This window comes from Diadema antillarum, unplaced genomic scaffold (genome assembly GCF_040938485.1).
Source record: "Diadema antillarum isolate AM-2024a unplaced genomic scaffold, OU_Dant_1.0 seq00001012_RagTag, whole genome shotgun sequence".
NCBI lineage: Eukaryota > Metazoa > Echinodermata > Echinoidea > Diadematoida > Diadematidae > Diadema > Diadema antillarum.
In genome coordinates, this window is record NW_027271848.1 from 521,412 (window position 1) to 540,494 (window position 19,083).

General features: G+C 38.3%; 1 protein-coding gene across 2 annotated transcripts in view; it reads right to left on the reverse strand.

The window, feature by feature from the left end:
- LOC139742654 (uncharacterized) overlaps window positions 1-18,793 on the reverse strand; it is a 48,859-nt gene extending 30,066 nt beyond the window's left edge. The window contains exon 1 of one of the 2 annotated variants that reach the window (XM_071653181.1): window positions 18,402-18,793. In XM_071653181.1, coding sequence (XP_071509282.1) covers window positions 18,402-18,555 — 154 coding nt within the window. In that variant the 5' untranslated portion in view covers window positions 18,556-18,793. Of the gene's footprint in view, window positions 1-9,122; window positions 9,290-18,401 lie in introns of those variants that run through there. The other variant, XM_071653182.1, reaches the window with a different exon arrangement.
- Window positions 18,794-19,083: the final 290 nt, after the last annotated feature.

A 19,083-nucleotide genomic window follows, 5' to 3' on the forward strand; every position in this document is an offset into this window, starting at 1 on the left:
AAAATCTTCTTTGAGTCGATCATGTGTTTAACCAGGAGTTAATGGAAACTGGTAATGTCAGCAGTAGGATATCCATTTTTTTACTCAGTTGCACAGTTGACAGTGACAGTGTGCAGTGGCACTTTTAATTGAATGTCACGTGATGAGCAATCAACCTATCGGAAAGCTACATTCTCTTTAGATGATGTATCAAGTACTGTAAAAGTGGAAATTTTCGCGGTGTTCAAATTTTCGCGCATTTCGCGCAACCAGAAACTAGCGCGAAAATAAAAGCACGCGAATATTTTTGCTTGCCATATGTGCCTGTGCGTGATGTCTTGATTCCGCGGAATTAAAAACACGCGAAACTCTTCCAACCCGGCCAAGCGCGAAAAATTAGTCACGCTAAAATATCCACTTTTACAGTATTTTATACATTGTAGGCATGCCCCCATATTTAAGCAGACATATTTCAAATATACTTCTAATAGTTGGGACACTATCCACGCAGATATGAGACATCCACATGACTATCAAAATGTTATTCACAAGCTCCGAAGAAGTTGATTGTGACAAAATGAACTTCTATCCAGTATTACGGTACCTGTAATTTCCATTTTGGTACAAATCAGCTCTGTGCACCTTGTACATGTACTTTCCTTTACTTGTAGGTCTGAGCGTATACAACAATGTGTATGTCTATACTGCATGTGGGTAGGGAGAGCAGATACAGATACACTATGGAGTCTACAGCTGTACACGTGTTGTTCAGTGTAAATGCTCTACGTATAGTGTTACCTGCAACTCTATATCTGTTTTGTTTTGTTTTGTTTTATTCTTCAGCTTCTGCTGCCCCACCTCTTCATCATCTTGGTCATTTCTGTAGCATTAAAAAAATCTCTAAATTGTATGTGGATTATGCATTCAGATGCACTTCTTAGCGGGGAAAAAATCAGTGCATACATTTTGTACAGTACATACTTTTTCAGACACACCTGTTGTAATGCCAAGGAATAGTTCTGTTTATCATCCCACGCAAAAATTAATTCTTACAATGTACATGTAATTGGTATGATCAAAGGTAATGGTGCAGGTACAAATGGTGTACACCATGGTATAAATTACACACAAACCCACTTTTCCCTTGTCACACATCATTACAGTACCTACACGTAATTGCCTCTAAGCACAGCAAGCGAAACCTACAAAATGTACTTCAAGTTGTAGATTATTTAACCTCATGGGCTTTTCTAGATTCATGGCCAAAGAGTGTAGCATTTACAATATACCATACAAACGTACATTTGTACTTCTGATCTTTTCATAAATGTACATGTACATGATGATGTACATGTACAATTGTATGTCTGTCAAACTGTGATCCTACAATGTAGTATTCACCCAGACGTATGGTAACAATGGACAATTCAGTCTAGATGAGTTCATTTGCATGAGTAAATCCATAAAGGTTTTGAGCAAAGTATTTCAACAGTAAATCTGCACTGATACTGATTCATAATGGTTCGATACATGCATCATTTCTTTCATTTTCATCTCCATTTACGGAATAGCTTATTGTCTGATAAAACGTATGTATAATACCTACCAAAAGAGAATTTTTGAAGAAATTTGTAACTGCCATGAACCTCCATTCACAATTGAGAAAAATCCAACGACAGCTTGTAATAATATTATCACTGAGTGATGGAGTCAAAAGTACCTGTGACAATCAGATATTTCTCTACAATTCATATAAAACAAGAACAAAAATCAAAAGGCAGTTATACCTTGTACAAGTTCAAAAGGAAAAACAAAACAAACACAAGCAAACACAATTGTACATGTGTAGTTTTGATAGCATTTGACATCACAGCAAATGGAAACTTGATGTCAGAGTGAAGTCTGGTACAGGCCAGAGTTAATGTCATAACTCCTCGGATGTCATTATAGCCGACTGTCAACTAGTACAAGAGCATTACTCCTTTATTACTAGTGTTCCTTGCTTTGTACTTCTCATCTGCATTATACAGGAATTAACATAAGGCAGTCACAGAAAAATATTGACATCCTCAGTCAACAACGGCAAGTGCACCTTGAAAGAACATTTTATGATAAAAGTGTACATGTTGATGTAATGTCTCCCATGCTTGTACATTGTACCTGTACCTTGAGCAGAGTTCAGGAAAAGCTTTGTTTGGTGAAAGTGTGAAATGCATTTGACATACAAAATAACTGGCGATTAATTCAAGTATGTATATTAATACTGAGGTTGCAAAATAAATCAATTTTTCCTACAAGCAACCTCCAACTTCTAGTAGCACCAGTGTGTATGCTTCTATCAACCCTGTACAAATGTTACTGTATATCGCCGGATACCCTAACATTCATGCTGAGTACAGTATTACATCATTTGGGTTTGAAATCAATCTGGTACAACATCTAAACTATCACACAGCTATGCTCAAGTAAGTCTTAGTACAACGCATTTACAAGTAATACACAAGTAGGCAAAGATCCGTTCACAATCATGTGAGCGAGTCCATATTTCATGCAGTTCTCTTCTTTTTAAACAGGTACAATGTGAAAGGTTGATATCTGTAGTGCTGACTACTGTATATAGTAGCCCTACTACATATCCACCACCATCTTTTAAACCGACCGCGTATAATTCGCGCACTGAACACTTAGTACGCACTTCTCTGCGCGCAAAGCACATAAAAATGGATTGGCTTTGAATGCTAGCTGAGGATGGTGTGGGAAAATGCGATAATTCACTGTTCATTAATGGTTTTAATCAAGGACAAAATTTCGAATGAATATTTTCACCGAATCGTAATGAGGGCACAATGTAATGTCTATGGAAGTTTCTAAAAGGCTTCTAAAAAGCTTCGTACAACACGGTGTTCAATGCAACTCGGTTTGCGTGCATTGTCAATGCAAAAACAGCGGTCGATCCTAATAACGCGATTTACCGCGGGGAGCTGAAACGAGGCAACGCAAGTTCGTCGGCGATATTTTTGCACTGAAACTTCGAATCGAAAAGGGAACAACGGCATTTGATAGAGCTGGATTTTCTCAATCACGTAGGTCAAGTTTTTTACGTGAATTTCAGTGTTAAATATTCTTATCAAGCAAATAAACATTAGGCGGTCCATGAGTAGTAGGTCCAACCCTACTAGTCACCTAGAATGAACCATGGAGATCAGTAGCTCCATGAATGAACCATGAGGGGTATGTAGGCAGTACTTGCCCATTGTGCATGTGTGAGGACAGACCACAGCATCAGGTTTGCATCTTCTGAGAGAAGTGACATGGAATCTTTTTAAAGTGAGGCAGTCCTCACGAATTTGAAAAAAAAAAAATACATGTTGTTGTTGGTACCTCTAATGAACTTCTTTCACCAAAAACAAACTTTCAAATCACAGAACAAGCTTGTAAATTTTGATTGAAAAAGTGTGAATCTGCATGGTGAATATGCTAATGAGCAAGTCTTGGCGGAGAGTCAGATGTTACCGAGGCACAACAAAACCTCTTTCTTCCCAGCTGCATTCTGCTCGTTATGCGTGAGCTCACTAGTTACCCGGATGCATGAAAAAGGCGATGGCTACTGTGTGTGTGTGTGTGTGTGTATGCAATTGTGTACTGTATATTCGTCTAGTACACGTGTGGACGGTACTACAGTTGTACTAGACACACAAAGCGCTACATGGAAAAAAGATGTCGCACTAAGCGCTTTGAGAATAGTGCAATTCCTGGGCTCACAAGGCTGTTGAATTCTAAATTAATGTAAATTATTTGGAATTGTTATCCCGGGTTAAGATTACTGACAAGTGTCTGTGTGGTGAATGATGACACGCCCCTCATACTCATTCCTTACAGTTTTTTTTCTCTCTCCTTCAGCCTTTTACTTCTTTTTCTCCTTTTAACCTCCTTCTTTCTTGTTCATAAAAGGTCATCAAAGTCACAACTTTTATATCATTACCCGATTACATAATAAAAATGAGTTTTATTATGTTATTTTCTTAATGGACTACTTTCCCAATCACGTCACTATTGGACTTCTGAGTAAGGTTGTACATGCATCTATGGCTGTGTTTGTATATGTATACCTATTTGTGTATACACACATTCACATATTCTTTTCTTTATCTCTCCTTCTCCCTCTCTATCTTTACTAGACCCCTCATTTACAGTACCCATTCTACCCTGGTCTTTCCATCTGTTCTACCATCAGGTGAAAGCCTTCATTGACTCTGTTATCATTTTGATGGGGCCACCTTCCCTTTCATGTTGTTGTATTTCTTTATCTTTGCAATTTTAAAATGTGCGGTCCATGATATGTATGTATGCATATATTACTGTGAAAGCTAAATAGGATATATGTGTCATTTTTCCATTCTGCATCCCTATACAAACGTCTCCATTTATGTACATGCATATGACTGTGTATGTATGTACAGCTGTATATGATTATACCTATATATGCATGTATTATATAAACATCCAAATATTTATTAGACCATTTTTATCCAGTTTGCCTCGTCCTTCCCATCTGCTCTGGCAGGCGAAATTTTTCACTGATAATGTTATTATTTTGATGGGGCTACTTTTCTGATTATGTTGCTGTTCATTGCCGAGTGTTTTTCTATTTTTTTTCAATATCTATTAAAAATATGTGTGGTTTATGATATTTGTTTTACTGAGAAAGCTATGCAGGACATAAATATGTTATTTTTTTAACTCTGCCCCCCCCCCCCCCATAGAAAGGTTCATTTATTTGTGTGTACATGCCAATGACTGTGCATTTGTGTGTATTGTGTACACCTGTATATGTATTGTATACACATATCTACTTATTCCTATCTTTATCTCTCCTTCTCCCCTATCTCTCTCGTATCTCTACTCCACATCTCTTCCGTATTGATACTTACGTTGAGAATAACTCTAACGTTATTTTTCCCCATATTTCTGCAAATTCTGAATAGAGAAATATGAAATTTTTATCCATATTTTTGGACAGTTAGACGAATTTTTCTGTGAATGTGATGTTGTTATTTTGATGATGTTTAAAGAAGAATGTGGGTCACGGGGCTTTGTAGGGGTCGGTTGAGAGTGCTAGGGTGTATAAGTCACATGTGATAATTCAGCCATCAGAATGAAATTTTGTTATGAAATGTAAAAACAGTGATTTTATTGGGGGTTGTGCAATCACATTTCTAAATACCTTTTATTTATCAGTCATGTAAACCTGATGTTTTGAGTATGTTTTGTAGTTTTATTGGAGTATCTAGAGGCAAATCAGTCGTCACAGTATTTTTTGTGTAGTTCTGTTTGTTTTGACAAATGCGGAATATGTTCTTATCTTGCATAATGCTCAACTTATTGATTTGTGCAATTATGATATTTTCCACTCATTTCTATCACACGTGTAAATGCTTTATTCTGTAACTGTCTGAATGTTTGAATTTGTATGTACATATTTTATGTTATATTATACGCAATTTAGCCCTTGGGCTACAAGATGTGATATGAATAAATAAACCTTTCAATAAAAATAAATAGATCTACGGTAGATACCGCGGCTAGCCTTGCCCTTCGCGCACTTCCAGTCTATCATCACAGTGCAGCTACAGCCCTGTCGCGCATGCCGTGCATGCAGTTAGCTTTATATATTAGCTGTTTATGCTCTACGTACGTAGAAACGGTTCTAACGTTACACATTTATTTACACTACAGGGGCGACCGAATGAAGCTTCGTCTGGTCGCGCTATCTTTTATCATGCCGATGTGTCAAGCAGTATTTTGCTTGAATTGTAGAGAAAATTGCCCAGGAAAATCAGGGTTTTTTTTCCATCCCAGACCCAAAAAAGGATCGTGAAAGGTGCGCTGTATGGCTGAGAAATCTCGGTACAACGAAGCTGAACATAAAAACCTACCAGCATTCTCGATATCGTGTTGTAGGCCTATGCGAGGAACATTTTGAGAAGCATTGTTTTGACGTGGACAGGCAAGCTGTGGCCCTCGGTTATAAACCGTGAAAACTCCTGAAGCCAGATGTAATCCTGACCATATTTGCTCATGAGTTATAAAGCAGAAACATCTCGAGCATCAACTTCGAAGAGAACAGGGGAGAGGAATTGTAGAGAGGTAAGGAAAGTGCCTAGCTATGTTTCATTTACAATGCATGGGGCTGCAGCCGGGGTTGGACTGCAGTACCACTGCCAGTGCCGACTGGAACTGCACGGCAAAGTGGAGCGAAATCATATCCCTGTAGCCCCCTGTTTTTACCCTGCCTGGCAGAAGTCATATTCGTTTGATATGTGAGTACTTACAGAAATATCGAGATAGAAACAATATTTTCTTTGAAGAATTCAAGTCTCTTATGCCCAGGTAATCTTTGGTTTGAACGCCGAACTCAGCTAGATGGAGTATGATAAGTATGCGTGCGAGAGTGGTTTGTACACAAAGTAGTATGCAACAGGGACGGAAGCTCAAAAAGGACCGTGCCTACACAATGTACATGTATTTGTTGGTATATTCGGCTTTGAAATATTTATAAATTCATATTTACAATTCTATTTCATACTATATGTAAATAAGCTTGAAATATTTTCCATCTCATTATCATTGTGAATATTATGGATATAGCCATGCTCACGTGTGTACTTGGCTAATTGATGTGAAAACAGAGAACAAAGGTGTGTGGCAGCGCACGCTCTGACAGCCTACTTTATAATGACATAGAGTTTCTAATCCTCTTTCATATGGAAGAGTTCATAATTAGCTTTTCAAGGAATTTCAAAAGTTAGAAAAATACTCCAAACACCCACCCTACTCGTGGTTTCTAACTGTGTCACATAACTTGCGTTCTAAATCGCAATATCCATAGAGTGAGTGTCCCGGTTTGCGGTGGCATAAGGGTTTTTCCAGTCTAAAACGCAAACTTGCAAATTGCTTTAACCCAGGTTATATCACAGAGGTTGACCACTTGCCAATTCACATTATTGTCACCATCCAAGACCAATGCCCATCGCGATAGTAACAAAAACCACGGCCGCGACCCGGTACAGCGTTTGCCGGTTCGCGACAATGATAGCTCGGTTCACGGCCTGATGTACAATTCCTATGCGATACGCGCATACTTCGCGATCTTCTGCTGAACACCTTCATTTGGCTCGCAAACGTTGGCATAAGCAACAAGTCCCATTGCGAAAGCACGTGAAAAGGGCTGGCGCGCGTGCACTGACTGTGAACAGGGATTGCAGTTGTGGCGGTGTTACTGTTGTCTTTCTCATGTTTTTTGTATGTTTTTCGATGATTACATCCACTTCTGGCAAAAAATGGCAGCCCACGGCGGCTCGCGAAAGTTCTATTTCTATGCGAGGACATATATTCAAAATCCATGAACATCAGGAAAATGAAAAAAAAAAAACACTTTCTTAGACCCTTGTTCCTTAATTGTGATGTTCAGAAGTAACGAAAATGAAATTTTGGATGCGAGATGTCATTTTAATAGGTAGGAATATTTCACTTTGGTTGGAGATTTTGCCCATGTCATTGGTTGATTTTTGTAGATTAGCAGTGTGTTAGTGAATGTGTGGTATACATGTACAGAATGCGTCGTTGTGTTCAGCATTATATTACCAAATATGCCGCAATGGCCAGCAAACAGGCGCCCGCAAAACTGGGACATTTACTCTCACCAGCATGTATAGTGAGGTGCCTGCACCTCGCCAGGGGCCCGAATACCGCCACCCTGTTTAATTTTGTTACAAGCGCACTGAATCAAAATTTATGCCCGGGACTGTGTTCAGTATCCCTTTAAAAACTTGAAACTTGCAGGGTTACCACAAACAAGCAAACTGTGGTGAAAAAACAAGCAGTATTTTCGCACAAATTTGAAATTTACATGTATATTAGGAATATGTGTTATGTGCTTGTCTATGGGGAGCCATCACGGTCACCCGCACACATCTTTTACATGCTTTGTCTATGGGAGGGCGAGTGGCAAGTTGCAGGCCCCTTCCTTAGCGCGCAACTATTACGCATCGCCGTTCGCGTTTGAGGACGATAGCTGCAAATTTCCGGTTACGAACAGTGAACTTGTGGTTCCATTGGAATCTTCAGCATTTTTCCTGTATGTGAGTGGGATTTCATGGAATTTCAGTGACGAAATCTGATTCAAATATGCATAACAGGCTAAACATTAACTATGGCGAGGTGCGGGTCACCCAATGTATACATCATCAAGGTTATTTGATTCAGCGCCGTGTCATGCTCACTCACTTAGGGACTAATGTAAAGACTAAGAGACAAAAATTATCTCAAGGGTCACAGTGATGGTGATCCCCCGGCCCAAAGGCCAAACCCTTAAGTCACTGTGCTCGTGAACAACCCAGAACAATGCACATGCTTGATGCACGATGTTGGTTACTCACATCCACCCACCACTCACTGTATACACTGTCCTATATGACTATGTATGCTACACTGGATGCTAAAGCAGAGTGAAAAAAGTGTCTGCAGTAATATGGCACTTTTCAAAACATTAAGACATCTATTGATGTACAGGTATTGTATATGTGTTATCCAATGATAGAAATTGAAAGGTAAGTGAAAAACAGCAGCGAAGTACGAAATGGGCGTAGTCTCTCCCTCTCTTTCCCGTCCGAGCTACGAGTCTGCATGTCAGTTGTCACACACATACACACTCTACTCGTGCATGCTCCACTACACTGTAGTCTATGTAAGTAGCCAACAATGCTATGTCCAAATGACGCGGTCTCAGGTGAGCGCTCATCTGTATTAGTAATATGTTGGCCAGAAGTCTAGTAGACATACAAATTTAGAGTGTAACGTAACAGCATTTTAAATATTATACACAAACAGTCAACAACTGAACGGAATAGCATGCAGGCTTGCATTTAATCCATATATGAAAACATTATTCAGGTATCGACGAGATTATAACCGGACTGCATCCATAGCGCACGCATATCATTCGTTCTTGCACAGCACAGTGCATAGTGTTCAGAATTCACCGCTTGCCCGAGCTGCCATTATGGAGCGTTTACGTACCTTGGAGATGAATACAGCTTTGGTTCATAAGCGTACAATGGGATTAAATAACAGTTAATATTTACCATCGTATCTCTCTGCTTGTTCGGCTAGTTTAGCCATGTATACGTGTTCATCCCTTGTAGTTGCCATGGTAGATGTAATTATTATAACACAGATTCAGCACGATTTTAGTTCAAGATAAAATTTCACCGTAGTTCACAAAATGGCTGCACACTCACAACACCCGCGCTATCGTGCGATCGTAATCGTTATCGGAAATGTAGTTCCGGTTATCGATATTTATTTTCTCGAGTCCTCTTTTCTGTTTATTTCCAATTTCTCCGCATTTGACATTGCTTTTTATGACAAGTCTCAACACTACATAGTACACACAAGCATACATGTTTATATAAAAGAGTACAAACTCATCCAATGTCAATGAAATAATATAGTAGGTTATGATATAATTATGATCGTTTGCTTCTTACATAGCGGATAGCAATTCAAAAGACCTCCCTTATAAGCCCCGATACCAATTACCATACATTTGGGGGCTCGTTTTCTTCATAGTTTCTCAGGCAGCTGCCTTAAAAATATATATTTAAAAAAAGATTGACTTAGAGTATCACAGCAATTAGGACAAATTACTGCAGTAAAAATAACAATGAATTCTTGTCCGATACGTGTAGACTATAAAATGGATAGGAATACAAAATTTGCGCTGTGCATAGTCTTCATTGGGTGATGTTCGTTAAAATGAACTACATTTACACGCGTACTGTTTGTACTAGTACAAAAGTTCGCTATTCCGATGAATCCAAAATATCAAACAAACCGAAAAAAAAAAAACAACAGTGCGTATAAAGAGCCATCGGAATCATGCACGAACTTCATTTCGCGGATTTGGTAGCCATAATATAGGCCTATATAGGCATTATGTTCACATTATCAACCTTTTGAACAAACGAACTGTAACCATTACCTTTCGTCTTGTTCGTTGGATAGAAATAAAGTAGGCCTACTACTGTAATATGTATTTGTTACTGAATTGATTGAACTGAATTTATATTCCTCGAAAATATGTAATTGTTCGACATATTCATGACTTCCTTGGTGACTGCCACTCGACTTCCTCTACGTATGGTACAGGGAAGAGTGGGGAGAACTGGGACGTGGGACACCTTGATCTCATATCTCAAAAAGTTTTAAACTAATCTGATTTCAAGTCTTTTCGCCGATTAGGCACTTGGCACTCAGAGTCGCAAGCACATAGGTAACTGCTCTGCAACAACTCTGTTGGAAAGTTTAATTTTGAATTATTTTTTTTCGGACGCTTTTTTGTACTTTTTTTTGCATTCAGTATGAAGTCCTTTCTGATCGTAAGTTCCAATAATTTGCATTAAAAGATTTTGAAAAAAATAACTCAATATTGTCAGTATTGTGATGTTAGTGATTGTGAGATATATAGGTATACATATATATATATATATATTATAATTAATCTAATAAAAAATTTTGAAGGCTTCACATTTTTCTAAGGACATTGATAATGTCGGCCACAGGAAGTCGCACTATGTAGTATGAGAATTACATATAAAAATTATGCGCAGTACACCCCCAATTCTATTACAGATCAGGGGCGGATCCAGGGAGGACCGCAACCGGCGCACGCCCCCGCCCCCTTTATTTTTTGTTGAAACAAAAGAAATAAAAAGAAAAGAATGGGGGAGGGATGCGTGCGCCCCCTTTAATTTTGTTAACGCGCCCCCTCTTTACGGAATTCCTGGATCCGCCCCTGCAGATTGTGACAAAGTTAAAGGGATGCTACAGTTTTGGTTGAGATGGTGCTTCAACGGTTTCCAACGTTGTTTAATTTTTTTTTTTTAATGGTTGTTTGAGATCAAGCGAAATCTTTTATGAAGTATGATAGAGGATATAATTCTAAGTGGAATTCAAAGCTATACTACTTCATGAAAATAATGGTTTTGAAATGGCTGAGATATCCAAAACAAAGCGATATTAATAAAAGTCAGTGGGACCTACCTTTTTATTAGGATTGCTTTGTTTAACTCTGTGTTTGGATATCTTAGCAATTTCAAAACCGATTTTCATCAACTAAATTTTGAATTCCTGTTAGAATATCAGTATGCTCTTTAACGTTGTGGTTTCTACGTATCTTACAAAAAGTTATAAGCTGAATCCTCACCTCAACCAATGTACCATCCCTTTAATGTCTCTTTTCAAGAAGAATTTCAGCATCATGAGCAATGAACTATCTATAGCAATGGTGAATTTGTAAAATGGAGGGGATATAGTCGCTGAATTTTTGCCAAAAAAAAAAAATATGTGTTTACTGTATCTGTGATATCTATACATGCCTTGGGCAAAGTTGCAAGATGATCTATTTGATTATGTCCTTATCGTAGAACATGCAGGTTAAAAAAATAATTCTATTCCCACCCATATTTCATTTCGACTTTGATGAAAACTCAACCTTTTTTAAAGTAATTCTAACATGGAGCGTCACAGGCGATGTAGACCAAGTTGTTTGTACATATAGGCCCCTATCTTTCTGAGCACTGTAGTCAACAATAACAACAACAACAACAGACTTTGAGATGCCAAAGACTGTTTGATAGAAGTATATAAGATAGCACTATATCCTCACTGCCATGTATTTCATCAATCTACAGCTTTCACAGTTTCACAAAAAAAAAAAATCGTCCCTATCTCTCTAAACAAAATCGAGTGAAAATATTCACTCTTAAGGGAGTAAATACAAAAAAGAGTGAATTCATAGTGAAATTGCAGTGAATTTTGAGTGAAAATGTCCATTTTCACTCAGGGATCACTCCAAAATCTTCGAGTGATCCTTGAGGTCACTCCAAAACGAGTGAAAATGAACATTTTCACTCAAAATTCACTCCAATTTCACTCTAAATTCACTCTTTTTTTGTATTCACTCCTGTAAGAGTGAATAGTTTCACTCGATTTTTTTAGAGAGTATGTATTATGTATATAGGCCTACTGAGGATATAGTTTATACACACGACCCATCATGATGTGCCCCCTCCGATAACCCCCTCCCCCCCAAAAAAAAGAACAAAAAAGAACAAGAAAACACACATTGAACTTATACCAAATGCGAAATCTGTTCTTTTGACGTCTCGTTATAAAAGCCACCGTGAGCATATTTCTTTTAAAGGGATGGTATCGGTGACGATGCGATTGGGCTTTTAACTTCTTCTTTTTTTTTGCGAGATATACCCAGAAAGTACTTATGAAATATATAGGATTGAGCATATACCATTTCAAGAGGAATTCAAAGTTTATTATTATGAAAATCGGTTTTAGAATCTCAGCCATTTCAAAAACAATTTTCATCAAATATTAATGTTGAGTTCCTCTTGGAATTACATACTCTTTCACATTTCATATTAGGTTTCTCATTATCTCATCTAAAAAAATAATAATAATAATGTTAGAAACCTGAAGTTATAGGTGTCAGCCAAAACTATACGATCCCTTTAAAGACCGAGCCCCTCCACCTCTAGACCTCCCCACACATTATAAATGCAACACGTTCGTACCATACACGGTGACAGTATAGGATAATAACAATAATAATAATAGCTGGTTTTTATATGTTTCACACTTGTACGGGTTGAGGTGAGGATTCAGGTTTATAACATTTTTGGTGAGATAATGAGAAACCTGCAATGGAATATGAAAGAGCATGTAATTTCAAGAAGGATTCAATGTTTATTAATGACGAAAATTGGCCTTGAAATGGCAGAAAATATCCAAAAAAAAAAACGATCCTAATAAAATTGACAGGTCATTAGCACGACTTTTATTATGATTTCTTTGTTTTGCACCGTTTTTAGATATCTCAGTCATTTCAAAACCGATTTTTATCAAATAAACTTTCCCTTAGAATCACAAGCTCTTTAACATTTTATAGAGCGGTTTTTCGTTTCTAAATATCTCTCAAAACGTTGCAAGCTGAGGCCTCACCTCAGCCAGTATACACTGTACAGTCCCTTTAAGTATCTCAATGCGTATACGCATATACGGTGTATTGGTTTTTACGAGCAGTTGCACTTTCTTCGAATCGCGGCGACACTTTATATTAGGGGAAAAAAGAAGAAGAAGAAGAAGAAGAAAACAACAACGGACAAGTGGGTATAGAATTGGTTTGGAGACAAGGCTGCGACCTGGTCAATGGCGACTCGCAGTGGTCTCGCTGGACGCGGCGATAGAGACGTCTCCGTGACGTCTCCACGGCGTCTCCTGATTGAGACGTCGTCCTGGAGTCACATTCGTGGTGAGAGAGCAAGAGAGAGCTTTTTTTTTTTTTTTTTTTTTTTTTTGTCTTCCGAATCGCGACGATGTCTCCTCCCAATATTGCTTGGATGGATGATGACATTTAATGTGTTGTCTTTCTATACATTGACGTGATTGTCGTAGTATTAATTAGGCCTAAGTAACAGTTTAGTTGTCATATGGTATAGTTTTACCGAAAAAAAAAATCATTAATGATTACTGACTCATCCTTTGCCGGTGAAAACATGTCATATTCCAACCAAATTACCTGTTAGCGTTGATCTCTAAGATGACTCAGTGAATAGCAGTCAGGATACACGTTCATCATAATTACGGCGATCCATGTGTGTGTGTGTGCATGTGTGTGTACACTTACCCATGGTGTAAAACGAGGACACACATAATAGTATTACGAACTTTACATTTAAACCGAGGTAACAAACAGAGAACCGAGGACGTCCTCGGTATACGCAGACCATTCCAAACGGTCTGCTTTTGCATGATTTTGCATGTAGGGGTATAATTTGTAGGTCCTCAATTAGCATTATTGTAATAAGTCCTCGGTTGGATGGTAATATACGAATGAGTCCTCGAGAGTGACAAGAGTCCTACTGAAACACAGGTCCTTTGTTATATACGTGGTAAAATTCTTATGGGTAAAACAGGTCCTCGGTTTCCACCATAGATGCGTATGTGTGTGTGTGTGTGTGCATTATAATGGCGATGCATGTCCGTGTGTGTTTATACATACACAAAACACACATCTACATTGCCTTTGCATACGGTGTGTTATCATGTACATTCTTCTTTTATACGCATACATAGTATCATGATGATTGTGATAATATTACGCACATCCCTTGCACACGGAAGTATACTAGATAGCCTACCAAAGCAGCTACTGTTGATGATCCTGCTGTTCATCGACGGTGTCAATCTGCATAAGATTGTACAGGCCACGATAGAAACCCGGTATGGGGATACTTGGTATATAATAGGAAGGCTATCCCGGCGAATTCAATCCTAAATAAACTCCCTTAAAAAATCGAGTGAAAATATTCACTCTTGAAGGAGTGAATACAAAAAAGAGTGAATTTAGAGTGAAATTGGAGTGAATTTTGAGTGAAAATGTTCATTTTCACTCTTTTTAGAGTGACCTCAGGGATCACTCCAAATCAGAACTAGTGATCCCTGAGGTCTCTCCAAAATTAGTGAAAATGAACATTTTCACTGAAAATTCACTCCAATTTCACTCTAAATTCACTCTTTTTTGTATTCACTCCTTCAAGAGTGAATATTTTCACTCGATTTTTTTTTTAGAGAGTACATGAAGGCGATCATGGTGACCGCCTGTATGAGGCGACCACGGCGATCTGTGAAAAAAAAATAAATCACAAACATGACAAATCGTAACATAATCGCCCTCCATCTCCATTTTTGGCCTGTAAGGCGATTACACTAGGTTTCTCTACGCTCAACCTGCAATAAAGGCAACAGTGCACGATGATAGTACGACTCTGCCACGTTTTTGTCGCTTTTCCAGGTCGACGAGATGCCCTGGCTTCTGCGATCTGATCGATCGTAGTAAAATGATGCGATGTTCGTACGCTTATCAAGACCTCGCTACAGCGTTGATGCGATCGGAGCCACTGTGTTACGTTAAAGGAAACCAAAACCCAAATAGAAATGCGGATTGAGTGCAAAGCAACAACATTAGTAGAACATATCAGTGAAAGTTTGAGGAAAATCGGGCAGTCGATGCAAAAGTTATGAATTTTTAAAGTTTTGGTGATGGAACCGCTGGATGAGGATCCACATTGGGTTTGGGTTTCCTTTCAGAGCACCGGGCTCGTGCCTTAGTGTACGATCTGGAAAGCGATCGGGGCATTGGGCTACACGATTGAGTTTCTTCAGTCAGTGCTGTCAGTGTCAAACCAACATGGATGTGCAAAATGGTTTCACTCCTACATCTTATAGCATTCTAGAACACGCACCTGTTTAGAACCCGGTGTGAAATTGATCGGTTAGTTAAGTTATCCATTCAATTAAAAGGGTAAATTGTATACACCTGTAGAACAGGCATAGAGTAAACTATACACAAGTCATAATATCAGACAACGAGTCAATTTGATATTTGTAATGATTGCATTTTGAACTAATTGCATTGAGTCAAAAGTAATTTTAAAACGAACAATTTGATAAACAAAGAAGAGTCATGCGCGTGTACGTCTATAGAAAGGAATTTTATACGTGTTTCTCTCTGCATTTCCCTGGTTTGGTGCATTTTTCACGGTCGGTTCCTGTTACGTAATACTGTACTTTTAGTGGAAGTTTTCATGGGCGATGGGAAACACTTTCAATGCGCTTAAAGTTACCACGTTAGAGCTATGAATATGCCGCTTATATTGACCTATTAAAGGCCTATCATACGCTCGTGTGGCGGTACGCTCTAAAACGGGTCTAGGGCAATTACCCCCTGTGCAATTACCCCGGACCCTTACCCTGGCCTTAATCCTAATCCTGATCCTGAACCTAATCCTAACCCTAACCCAAACTCCTAACCCTAAACCTAACCTTAACCCTAATCTTTACTCTAACCTTACCACTAACCAGTATATTTAGTCGGGGGGTAATTGCCCTCTGTATGGGGGTAATTGCCCGGATACGTCTAAAACCACTGCGCTCTCTCTACGGAAGTTTTGGACATTCATGTTCAAAACTTGGCGGCGACGATAGAGGCGACCCTCCGCTCAAGCCACGATATGCCGCGCTTTGTCGATTTGAGGATCGTAGCGGAATCGCCGTCTACATGAGATAGAGGTGCAACAAATCGTGAACAGCTTATACACACAGCCGATGGGCGTAGGCTCTACGCTTCGATGTATACAGTCGCTCGACCGGCGCATTCTTAATAAAGGACAAGTTCACCTTCAAAGAGTCATGAGGGTTGAGTGAATGCAGCAATATTAGTAGAACACATCAATGAGAGTTTGAGGAAAATCGGACAATCCGTTCAAAAGTTATGAATTTTTTAAGTTTCTGCTCAGTCACGGCTGTATGAGAAGACTACTATAGCTTGTGATGTCATAATGAGTACAACTATCAATTATAAAGAAAGTATAAAGAAAATTCAAGATATACTCACTTTTCTCACATAATAAAAGAACACTCGACTTCTCTCTTTCAGAAGTCAGGGGGAATAATTTTACCCCTAACATAAGTCAGTAACAAGTCGATGGAATGTGCACTTTATTCAAAAAGTCCAGTTTTGTTAAATTCTCTTTTCATTTTCCTTATATCGTTGTACGCATGATATTGTGACATCATACACTGTAGTAGTCTTCTCCTCCAGTAGTCTTCTCCTCCAGCAGTAATTGCACAGATATTTTTAAAATTCATAACTTTTGAACGGATAGTCGGATTTTCCCCTAACTTTCACTGATGTGTTCTACTATCATTGTTGCCTTCACTCAATCCACACGTATATGAAGGTGAACTTGGTAAACTTGAACTTGGTTTTGGTCGAATGTACCATTACCTCGCCGATGGGCAGCGAACACCTGGCGAATGAATTGGGCCATCCATGGATCCCCCGCACGCAATATCGGGTCTTAAAATAATAATTGTGAACTTATATATTGCCTAGTTTTTATAAAGCATAATATTATATACTCAACTGCGCATAACAAAATGATATAATCAAAAGAAAAAACAACAACAAATAGATTGATAAGAAAATAACACAATCTAACTCTTAACTGAAGATCATACAATAGAAATTATGAAATTAAAGGACTAATAGTTACATAATTACTCATAAAGGGTATCTGATATCATTTAAAGGCAATAGCACATTGTAAATGGTAGTAGAAGTAATAATAATAACAATAATTATAATGATAATAATAATGATGATAATAAAAATAACAATAATACATGAAAATCTGATGAGCTAACCAAGAACGAGAATCGGTGTGTGAACGTTTTCTCGTGCTGTATTATAACAATGAGGAACACACGTTAATGCATTAAAATGAAACCCAAACCGAGTTTTATGTGGATTGAGTGGATTGAGTCTTTATCAGGCCAATTGTTGTTCACACATGACGTCATAACCTCTAGTAGTCTCCTCATCCAGTGCACATGGTTCCAATGCCAAAAACTTTAAAAATTCATAACTTTTGCATCGATTGTCCGATTTTCCTCAAACTTTCACTGATCTGTTCTACTAACGTTGCTGCTTCCACGCAGTCCACATTAAATACTCTTTAGATTTTGGTTTCCTTTAACCTGCAGGAAATGATTGATCAATCTTAATACTTGGATATCATGAGGATTTTTTTTCTCATCTATCACAAAATTAATGACAACGGATGTCAATAATTTACACTATTTTCACTTATAATGATCATTGTATATTCCCTCATTTAATTGGGTCTCTGATTAGATTACTATAAATGTTATGGACATTGATTTCTTTCTTTTCTTCTTTTCGACACATTTTTATTGTCTTTCTCTCTCCACCCCTTGCTTCTTGATGAAGAGACATATTTTCTAATGGTAATGGTACTAACTAAGTCTCGTTCAGTGTTCATCTCAAGTTAAAACAAAACAGAACAGGAATGGTGCGGACACACACACACACATAATACACAAATCAGGTGTTAAAATAGAAATTATTTCAACTGGAAAATATAAAATCAAAAACAACAAACAAACCAAGCAAACAAAATATGGAGGATGCCATATTATATCTAGACATGCCCACAAGCCCTTATCAGTACACACACACACACACACACACAAATAAAGGTGAATAATTCTCATATCCGTCTATTAAATAAAATACTGAAAATACACAGCCAATCAATGTAATCCTAAAATACGTCGAGTTATTACTAAAATCTGTGACTAATAAATGATAATTATGTTTGACCACTACAAAATGTCTTCAAAGGCAAGTATACCTCCTGTTGTTCCTATTAAAGTTACTAACTCGCCATTTATAGGGCTACATTACTTTATTTTACACCTACCGTCGTATTGCTCCGTCATCTCTGCCATTTTGGCTCTCTGGACCCAGGACCAGCGATCATTGTCCGTGTAATAAAGTTTGTCAAAGTCGCACAATTTGCAAAATTCTTCCTCCGTGACGCCGTCATGTAGAGGAAAAGTCATAGTGCTCGCCATCGCAAAAAATGTTAATATAGGCCAAGCTTCTCCTTATAATTGACTGCAAAGTGGGTACCCGAGTATTCCGAACTTTTGTGGTCTTGCTTTGAACTGTTAATGCTTTCAATCGAGAGCCGAGTCGCTTCTCTGGTAGCACAGGCTGCGAGTGGTACGACACTATATATCAAATTGGCCAGCCACGCCTGCTATAGTGAATGCCAGCGTACTTTAAAACGTACACTAACTGTGCGTGAATAGTCAGCGTTCAATCATTATGATCAGATTCTGGTCTTGCACAGAAACGTGAGAGTTCAGTGATGTATATCAAAGCCGGATACATCGTATTTTTTCCCCGCGTCCTTTTTCTTTGCTTGCTTTTTCGCCTTTTTTTTTAATTACATATCCATGCAGTTCCATTCATTGGTTGTGCCCTTCACTCGAACTCCCTCTACAACTCCAACATCCCTGTGTGAACAGCCTTAGAAAATCAACAGAGCGAAGCTTGTATCAATAATCCCACTCATATTCATTTTGCATTATGAGGTT